We start from the raw sequence: 10,703 nt of genomic DNA on the forward strand, positions 1-10,703 counted from the left end.
TTGTCACAGCATAGTTTAATATAAAATTTACAATGAATCTAGCAGATTCATTTTGGTAATAAAATATGCAATATATGTTTTTATAATTTTATTTACCTATTAATGCATGAACTTATTTCCACATTTTTTGCATTTCTGTGTTAGAATGCGAAATATTTAGGTGGTTTGAATATTAGTCTAAAGAGGGATTGGCTAGCTAGACAAGTCAGACAGAAGGAAATGATATGAAATCTACATGTGTATTTCATTCTTGATCACATGACAAATACTAAGACAGATATTTCAATCATTAATCACACGCAGCCACTTGTTCTAAACATCTATCAGTCTTTCTTTGCCTGTAGTGAAGCTGCAGTGAGTCATTCGTGGCGTAGGCGTGTTCTCAGATGTACGGTCGGCTCGTAAAGCTGATAACAATGTGTTGAGCTACATTATGAGCATGACTCACCAACTATAAGGTAATCTGACCTAAACTGTTTTGTTCAAAGCGGCGGCATTTAATACCAGTCAAATGATTCATTAGGCTTTTAAATGAATGATTAATCTTTCTGTTTAAAACGCGTGGGAACGTGTGATGGATAATAAGTCTGTACACGATACAGCCATTTATCTGTGGTGGGTTTCAGCTGTCGGCCTGAATTGTTTTAATTGTAGTAAACTTTTTAAAAAAGACCAGCGATTTAGACATAAAAAAAAAGATTTAGACATAAAAACAGACATAGAAAATTCTTTATTTCTTGTTTTGAAAACTGGACATGAGAAAAACACCAATACGTAGAATTACGCTTAAATAAAATATAAAGAATCTGGTGTTTGTCAATAATTTGCTTCAGGAAAAGATCAGGTGTTCGTGTTTGTAGCTTCAAAACATGGAGTTGGAAAATCAACATTTGATTTTACTTGTTACAAAAAAAAATGACTTCTGAATTGGATATTTTTCTGAAACTAATCTAAATCAGAGCAGATCAAAACTTTGTTACTCCAGGTCAGGCATGTCATCAAAGTCCGCCCCTTCCTCCTGCCTCCTCTTCTCCTCCAGCTCCTCCATCTTCCTCCTCTCCTCCGCCGCTCTCTTCATCTCCTCCTCCACCTCCCTCTGTGCATTCTGCAGCTCCTCCGCCCTCTTCCTCTGCTCCTCCATCTGCTTCTCCTGCTCTTTTTTCTGCTCTTCGTAGGCCCACTCTTCGTCCGAGTCGCTGATGTCGTCGTCCGCGATGTCCCAGTCGGGTTGTTGGGACTCGTTGTCGTCGGGCAGAGTGTCCTCTACGGGCTCGGGCTCCGGCTTGTAGTTGGGGTCCTCCAGTTTGCCCCAGGCCACCTGGTCGGCTTTACGCAACATGATCTCCACTTTGGACGGGACCATGTTGACCGAGCTCTGTTTGACGTTGACCACCTGAAGAGAGTCCGGAGAGAGAAGGATGAAAGGTCTCAAAGGAAAAATGAAGATAGAGAACAATCATCCTTGAAATAAGTTGAATTGCTTTAAAAACTGTAGATCCAAGATAAATGTCATTACTCACCCCCCACATGTGGAACTGCCTCTTGAAAACCTTATTGTTCTCAAACTGGATTTGACACGAAAGCTGCAGAGAAGAAGGATAAAATGATGAAAAATTAGATGAATATAAGACATACAAATCTGATTTACCGTAAAATAACTTTTTTATACAAAAAAATTAAATAATATTGTTATATCAAAATTACTTAAAAGATTACTTTCAAAGCACTTTTCTCAATCAATCCATAAATTACACTAACTTATCCTTTTTGCAATCTTAAGTTAACTTTAAAAATGCTTTAAATTAACATATTTACCAAATTGGAACAAATCTTAAGTTTATTTATAGTAAATTTATGTAAAACTTTCATGGGACATGTTGTATCTACTAACATGGACACTAAGATCAATAAAAGCAACTTTGGAGTTGCTCTTTGTCATTATTAGAAATTGTAAAACTGAAATATTACGAAACAAACAAGATCTATGAAGCCCTAGCAGATTATTTAGTTACCAATTACTGTAGGTAATGAGATAGTGAATTGTTTCAAAATTGATAAGAGTTTTGAAGGTTTCTTCAAATCCATGTTTGCATATCAATACATATTCAGTTAACGATTGATTGTTTGATTATGTGATTGTACTTTACTCACCACTGTCCTGTTGGCTTCTATGCTGGTCAGTTCAGGGAGTGCGTTCTTAGCGTAAATTGTCACGACAACATTGTTTCCAGTTTGGTGCCAGTCGTGTCGACACGCCACCTTCTTCTTGTCCTGTCAACACACACAAACACACAAAGACAGATTAGTCAGATTAAACTGGATATGTCCAAATACTACGACTTTTTATATGACCAGTACATGTGAAATCTTTCAGCCTGTATATTTTTTATAACTCATACTGTAAATATAAATCTTTTCATCATACCTTGTTTTGGTAGAAACAGAACAATATTAACAACAGAAATACTTCTTCAAGGCTATGAATGAGTATTTTGTTAAGCTTGCTTTTTACTGCTATTGCCATCTGCTATTTATTATCTGTCCTATACATTTCTTTGCTGTTGTCTGCTGCTGCATGCCTGTACATCCCCACTGTGGGACAAATAAAGGATTATCTTATCTTATCAGTAAAATATAAAGCAGTTTACCATCGTAATAACTTAGATTTCTTCTCTGAATTTATCGTATTTAAGTGACTTGCACAACCAAGATTTGACGTGTTTCCACCTTAAATCCCTCATTTCCTCCAAATTTCTGAAGATTTCTCATCAAAAACCTAAAGGAAGTTTCTAGTAACAAACCAGGTGAACAAACCAAATCACACGTCTCATTTTAAAGTTTTTTGTCACCTTTGTTCTTTCAGTGTCACAAACAATTCCTCAGCTTTCAAGGTTATTTCCCAGTGACTGTTTGTTTCTGCTGACCCGTCATGTTATTTATGATCCCCGCCCCTGCAGGTGGTGTCCTGTGCGGTGTACTTCTGTACCTGTTTGGGGATCCAGCGGTGTTTCCCCGTGGTGCAGCCCTTCTGGTCGAGGAAAGCATTGAAGTCTATTGTCTTTATGCAGCAGCAGCTCCAGTACTTGTATCTGAACAGAAGCAGATAAACAGGACACTGCTCACATCCACCTGACTGATGTTTACTCAGCTTTGAAGATCCAACATGCAGCAAATTAATGTGTGAAATGAAGGGATATACTGTAGGTGTTAATGTAATTCTAAACTCTGTTCTTCTTCCTCATATGTTTGAATTACTGATCGTTAATTAACTCTTTGATCTTTCTTTGTATATTTTAGCTTTTATGTTTCTTGCTTTTTCCTTACATGACCTTCACTTTTGTTTTGTTTTGTTTAGTTTTGTTTTGGTCTTGTTTGCATTCGTCCTTTGTAGAAAGTAATTAACAAATAGAGATTATAATTATGACTCTGTAGATTATTCACGATGCCTCTGCTCTGCTGTAAGATCCAGACTACACAAGTGGAAACGTGTTTGGTTTCTCACCCCTCGTGGAAGACGGGTCCTCCAGGGTGGTGGGTGCAGACCTCCAAGTCTGTCTCTGGGCCTTGATAGGTCTAAACACACAAACACACACAGATCAGACAGATCTATTATATAACGGCTCAGGCCTTTGCGACATTAAGATACAATGCATATTTACATAAAGATATACAGTAGATATAACTCAAGTATTCATATTCTATTTAATGAGATGATAACTTAGCTTTTAAATTAATTTAGGGGTGTAGAGACGACACTTTAAGACCCTAAATTAATTTAAAAGCATTGAGTCGATGTGTAAAGTTCAACATTTGGTTTAAACGCGATTCAAAGTTATAAGTACATTTTGAGTAAATGTGATTATTTAAAAGTAAAACTAAACGTCATGGAAGCAGCAAAGGTTGGAAAAGTGAGGTGGTGCAGTGATGTTGTTACAACATTCGGCCACTAGATGGTGCAGTTAATAAACTTTACGATGTGAAGAACAGGAATGAGTGAATGTGTGAGTTTGAATCTTTTGCAGCATCTGAACATGAACTCACTCTCCAACATCAGCAACAAACAAAAAAAACAATAAAAATAAACAGATCATTAAAAAATAGTAACTCACTGTTTTACATCCTGGGTTCTTGCATCTCGTCCCCGGTACGACGGCCTGACTCTCTGTGGAACAAAACAAACAAGGATTTTATCCTTACAGTAGGATGTAGAGACTTTTTGAAATGACTGAATATGATCACACACACACACACAAACACACAAACACACACACAAACACACAAACACACACACTGACCTTTCTGTTCTTGCTCAGCTCTCTGACTGATCTCCAGTTTCTCCAGCACCTGAGCCAGTGACGCCGACACTTTCTGGGGAAGCTTGGTCATGGGCTCGTCTGAACTGCACACACACACACGTTCATGTTAACACAGGAAATGCATGCTGGGAAACAAGCACTCACACACAACTGCAGCCTCAGCGCAGACCTGCAGATGGAGACTTGGCATTGGGCACTAAATTATTAAACCTAGTGATGTTGCCCGTGACCTCCTCCCGACCTCTGTGAGTTAATGCATAGGCTACAGGAAAACACACACACCACACAGACACACACACACACCTGGGTCTCTCTTTCTGCAGCGTCTCTGCAGACTTGGGTCCCTGGAAGATTATCTCCTGGCCGTTGGTGTGTTTAATCTCGGCCTTATCTGACGTGACCTCCGGCCGCAGAGGCTCCTGTGGCTTCTCGTTGCTGTGGCGCCCGCGGGTGCAGCCCTGTTCACAAACGACAGCAGGCAGCAGGGGTCACCTCGCTGGAGAGTCTGAAACCCCAGATAGGCTGAGACTCCTCGTCTACACTTGGTTCTTCGGCTCCTCCGGCCTAAATACCCACAGACTTCCCTCTGATACGAGCCGGAGGAGCATCACACCTACAGTACAGCTGTTTGTGTGGAGCCTATACCTGACTGTGGTTGTCATAGTTACCATTAATAAGAGCTACTATACTGCCATGGTTAGAAGAAGATAGTGATTTAGGTTAAAGGAGAATTCCGGTCATTTACTAAGTAACGCTCTACAGCTCTAGGTCCCCGAGTGCAACCATAGGAAAAAATCCTGCTAGCTGCGCTACACTGCAGTTAAACAGCAAAGTAATGGGGGCAGTTCTTCTAACCGCCACTATGGCCTCTATATAATGCTGAAAATATCACTACAAATGCTTTGCAACATCCACCAGTTCCTTACCACACAACACTGAGTTAAAGCAGAAGTAAGCGATATTTTTGTGTTAATATAAGTCCTATCTTCCAACAGCAATCACTTACATAGAGTGTTTGGACTGAAACACGGGTCTGTCAGTCCCTCTGCTCTGCTCTGAGCCGAGGAGAAAACATTTATCGTATCCTACAGTTTTTATCCAATGAGGAGAGAGAACGGCATGCAGGGCTGTGTGTGCAGCCAAGGGATGCGCGTGAATGTGGTGACGTAGGGACGAGGACTGTTATGGTGCGTTCAAGGCAACTCGTATTTTTCCGACCTGTGAAGTCATACCAGTTCGATATGGTACATAGACTGAAAAAAAAAGACGTACTGGTACGAGTTCACGGGTCGGAAGTTACAAGTGGCCATTATAGTGACTTTCACAGGTAAAACAGGTCGGAGAAACACGAGTGGGTTGCCTGGAACGCTACAAAGTCGTAAGTTGTGACTTGAAGCTGTAATTTACGGTTTCAAAAGCCTGCCTGGAACGCAGCATTAGCCAAAACGACCGGATCGCTTACTTCTGCTTTAATATATATGAGAGAGTAGTGTTAACTGTGTGTTTTTATCATGTAGCTACTCTAGCCAAAGATACTCTATATGTCAAGATACCCAGGCTGCTCCAATATATGAAATGGTTACACTTCCTGTCTCCTAAATGGGCGTGGTCACCCATCTGGTGGATGTTGCAAAGCATTAGCCTACCAGTGATATTTTCAGCTATATAGAGGCCAAAGTTGCGGTTAGAAGAACTGCCCCCATTACTTCGCTGTTTAACTTGCAAACTAGCGCAGCTAGCAGGAGGAGAGCTAGGTCCGGTCTGCACATATTTTTCTTGGATTTTTTAATATGGTCACACTCGGGGACCTAGAGCTGTAGAGCGTTACTTAGAAAATGACCAGAATCCTCCTTTAACCTAACAAACATTTTAAGATGTTGTCCAGGGTCTTGTCTCCGGTGCAGTAGGTTCGCTTCAGTTCAGTTCAGTTGAGTTCAGGTCACAGCTGTGACCTTTAAAAGATTCAATCATGATGGAGTTGATGGATTTCAAACACGAGCGACACAACAAAGTCCTTCTGCTTTTGTGTAAAATTTTTAAAAAAAGGTCCAGTATTAATCTGAAGTCTTGTTGGACTAAATGAAGAATGCGTCTTTCAAGGTTCCCTCTTTGTGTTTCTGTCTCTTCACTGCAGCTCAGCACAAAAACACTGATGGAGGTTGGACTGTGATTCATCACTCAGAGTAATCTGATTACAATCTGAGAAAAGTCATACTACCCACTAATCTATTCTAAATTCAAACACTTTAAAATCACAATTTCACAACAAAAACTAATGATAAGAAATGATCACATGCATAAGCAAAGACATTAATATAATAATCCAGTCATGAAATTGTGAAATTTGTTTTGAAACTCCAAGGTGTTTTCCTCTAGAATTCATTCAGTCAGAGTTTAATTATATTGATTGATTCTAGTTTAGAGATTTTACAGGTTATTTATTCACCGACACAAACGGCTGTGAGGTTTAAAATGCAGAAAATAGTCCAGAGTCGGTCTGTTAACGACGCCTTCACATGAGCTGCTTTATTCAGTATTTCACTTTCTGCTCTGCTGAGACTTTAAACTGGGAGTTAATCTGTCCTTCTCCTCCTCCTCCTCCTCCTCCTCCTCCTCCTCCTCCTCCTCCTCCATATACATCATAATAAACCACAGATATTTACAGCAATGAACATAAGTTCTTCCTGCAGATGTTAACAGCATGTTTGACCCTGAGCTGTTTATTTTTCTTCTTACCTTGATGGAGAGAAACTCAGAGAAGTCTGTCGTCCTCTTTTTACAACACGACCAACCCTGGGAAAAAAAAAAAGACATAGCAACAACTGATTATTTCTAATGCACGGGGATGAAAGTATTTTTTGATTTATTTGTTGACTTGTGAGGGATTTTCACCTTCAGAGCATCGTGGAAGATGGGGACTCCTGGATGGAAGAGGCATGAGTCTGTAGGAGGAGATTAAAAAAAGAGAAAGGGACAGAGTGAGTCTGTATTTGGACGCTCAGCAGCTGTCCTCAGGAGTCACTGAGCTGAGCGCTGCCCCATAAAAGGAAGCTGGTTGGCTGTGCAGCTGGAGACACGTGGCCCCCCCATGATGCATGCTGGGCTCAGTCAGAGGACGGAGGCTGCAACTGTGAGGACACAACTTCACACAATCCTCCTGTCACCTGTCGTATACACTCTAAAAAAAAACTGATTGTGATTTTCTGTTCAGTTTCTACAGTTATTTTTGCAAATTAAGGAGAAAAAACACCAAAAAAAATCAGATCATATGAGCATATTTTCAAAATAAAAGCATGTGCTAAGGGAAATATTGTTTTACTGGCTTTGGAAAAAGTTTTAATTTAAAGTTTCTTAGTGAAACTAACTTTTTGATATATATATATATAGAAAATGATTCCAGTTTTACCAACTGAGTGACATAATAATGTTGATACAAAGTTCAGGAAAGTTTGGGTGAGAAACCATGGAGATTTTAGTGTAAACAAGAGGAATTTAAGAAAATCTGCAACACCGAGGCCTCAGATCCAAAATGTAACAACAAAGCCGACTCATTTAAAACCTTTTGTAAGAAGAAACAGGCTCTTACCGTCCTTGTTCTTGTCAGCGTCGTACTTCTCACCACAGCCTTTGTTGTAGCACAGTAGAGCCATGTTGGCCTGTTAGTTCGTCTGGGTTTCTCCTCCTTCTACTACTACTTCTTTTCTTTTTCTGGTCACTGAGCTTGATCTTCCTCCTTCCTGGTCTTAAAGTTCCTGGTCAGAGCTCCAGAAGTTTCTGGCAGCAGCAGAGGAGAGATCCAGAAGGAAGTGACCACCTTCTGTCTCTCTGGTTTGGGCCTTGCTGAATGAAAGATAAAAATAGCTCTCCCTCCCTCTCCCTCCCTCCCTCTCTCCCTCTCTCTGCCCTGCTGTCTAAATTTACAGCTGTCAGAGCGTATCTGTAGGTGGGGGATGATGACATTCCTCCTGGTGAAGCTCGGCTGTCAGGCTCAGGCCCTGCTGCGGCCTGACGGACGCCACAATAGACCCAACGACTTGTGGGAGTGAGTCTGTCACTTAGTGCAGCGGAGTGGACGCTGACGTTTTCACTGCAGCTCAACGACTCAGCTCAGACCTACTGGAGGTTTTTAACAAGTAGGAAATAACTCACTGATCGACAGCAGAACGATAAAACCATCTGTGATTGTCGACCCTCGTTCTAAACCAATGACATTCATCTAATAGGTTAACCCCCAATCAACTCCTTAGAAAGTTAATGAGCGCAGTCTATAGACAGGATCAGTGGACAATTGTGTTCAGAGTCATCTACTGTCACACAGTCAGGGACATTTATAGAAAAACTCAACTTGTGCAATTGTTACTTTGTTTGTTTGTTACTTTGTAAGTTAATTTGTTACTTTGTTTAGTTTCTATAATAGTTTCTTTAGCTAGTTACTACGTTACTTTGTTAATTTGTTTGATAGGTACGTTGTAACTTTGTTGTTAGTTTGTTTCTTAGTTAGTCAGCTGCTTTGTCACTTTGTTATCATTAGGTTTTAGTTAATTTGTTACATTCTTTGTAACTGTGTTAGCTGGTTAGTTAGTTAATTAGATTTTTAGTCTCTTAGTAAATTAGTTTGTTAGCGTATTTGTCAGTCAGATACCTTTGGTCCTAATTTGAGACTTTGTGGTTTTTTAAAAACAAAATTTAAGGAATTACTGAGGCATGATAAGTAAATTTAACACATAATAACGATTAACAAGACATATTTTAATTGTTTAATTATTAAGCAATTGTTGAAATGAAGTTTCGTCATGTAACTATTTAGCACAAAAACTTGTTACTGGAGTCCTGTCTTTATCTAAAAAGTGTAATTTACAAAACACCAAACTACAACTTTGACTTTTTAATGTAAAAGTGTTTCCAGCGAAGTCTGTGATTCACACTGTGCCTAGTTAGTTACTTTAGTAATTTATTGATTTTATGAACTAAATTTGAGAAAATGTGTTTATGTAGATTACATCAAAATAATAATTTCTAAAATCTTTTATTTCCTGTTCACCTGTATCAATATGTGCTACTCAAATTAGCCTACCCGTTTACTGATATAAACGGCTCTTATTTCTCTTAACAAGCCCTTGTGGCCTGTTAGAGTAGATGAGTGAACATCAAAGCTCTTAAATCTAATCTAATCTTTAACTGTGTAATTAAAGTCATTTATTAGCAGTTTAAAAGGTGATCTCTGCTGGATTAGTAATAAGGAGGTTTACATGGCGGGTTCATGCAGCAGAGCCTCATTCATCCTGAGCACGGAGACAAACTGCAGCGACAACAGGTGGAGCGACCATAAATTATTCACTAAAGACAAAACACTGCTGTTTGTCAGCTTCACTACATCCTGACTGATGTATTCCTGACTAAGGACCACTTAGTCAAAAAAAAAAAAAGTAGAAATACAACCACATACATCAGCGCTGACGCCTGTGAGAGCCTCTTGATGTGATTGTGGAACAAATGTACACAAACACGGTCATTATTCAGACTCAGCAGGAGGGAAACTGCTTTTAAATCCCAGCGCTGAGTCGTCCAGCATGTAATAATGACACACAACAGGCTGCGGACGTGTTTCAGGTCAACACACAGCACATTACCAGTGTGTGTGCGCGTTAACAAACATGTAAACAGTAACTATACACGCTGGGGATAAGTGCTGCTGTAATTAAAGCTTTCCCACAGTCACTGGGTTTCTGGGACTTTCTAAAGGTGCCACTTATGTTAACTTATGAAAACAGAATAATGTGTTGTGGGAAATTCTCTCTCACTTATTGTAAATATCTTTATCCATAATGGATGTTTGATGATATTTCGGCACCTTTTTTTTTTAAATTTTAAATCTAAACCTTGGAAATGTTAAGTTTTGCATTTAATTATGAGCAAAACTCCTGCTTATCATGTCACAAGTCTTTGCATACCCTGAAAAGCTTTACATATACAAGATATATTAAATATATCCATTCAGTCCTGTAATTTCTTTTGACAAATGTTATAATGCACCTCAATGCATCATTTAGAAGAAACACAGCCTATAAATCATATTATTGTCCAGTCCAGTCCATAGAAAGAAGACGCTTGTTCCATAAACATGACCCAGGAAAATTACCTTGTCTTCATATATTGTATTAATTTCTGTCAAAATTAAACTAAAAAACGATCAAACAGCTGGAATCATGACTTAAAATAATGTAATATTTAGTGAAATACAATTCTTCACAGATCATTTGGCTCCAACCCTGAACTGGAGGAAGTTATTGATCTGAACACACAACTCTTTTTTTGATACTACACTATACTGTACTGTGAAACCAGGTGAAGTCTCCAACAGAAACATGCCATGAGGAAAAACTGAGT

The 10,703-nt window shown here is 39.3% G+C and overlaps 1 protein-coding gene across 1 annotated transcript; it reads right to left on the bottom strand.

Annotated features, from left to right (window-relative positions):
- Window positions 1-711: 711 nt before the first annotated feature.
- On the bottom strand, window positions 712-8,166 carry LOC146968954 (cysteine and histidine-rich domain-containing protein 1). Its single transcript, XM_085759645.1, has 11 exons — window positions 7,903-8,166; window positions 7,209-7,258; window positions 7,053-7,109; window positions 4,620-4,774; window positions 4,296-4,399; window positions 4,110-4,162; window positions 3,503-3,573; window positions 2,987-3,089; window positions 2,152-2,271; window positions 1,521-1,583; window positions 712-1,393 (listed from the first exon to the last, which is right to left on the bottom strand). The coding sequence occupies exons 1-11, from the start codon at window positions 7,964-7,966 to the stop codon at window positions 977-979; spliced, it is 1,257 nt and encodes a 418-aa protein (XP_085615771.1). The 5' UTR covers window positions 7,967-8,166; the 3' UTR covers window positions 712-976.
- Window positions 8,167-10,703: the final 2,537 nt, after the last annotated feature.

The sequence above is a fragment of the Trachurus japonicus genome, chromosome 18 (assembly GCF_045865225.1).
Source record: "Trachurus japonicus isolate A0001 chromosome 18, Traja_1.0".
NCBI lineage: Eukaryota > Metazoa > Chordata > Actinopteri > Carangiformes > Carangidae > Trachurus > Trachurus japonicus.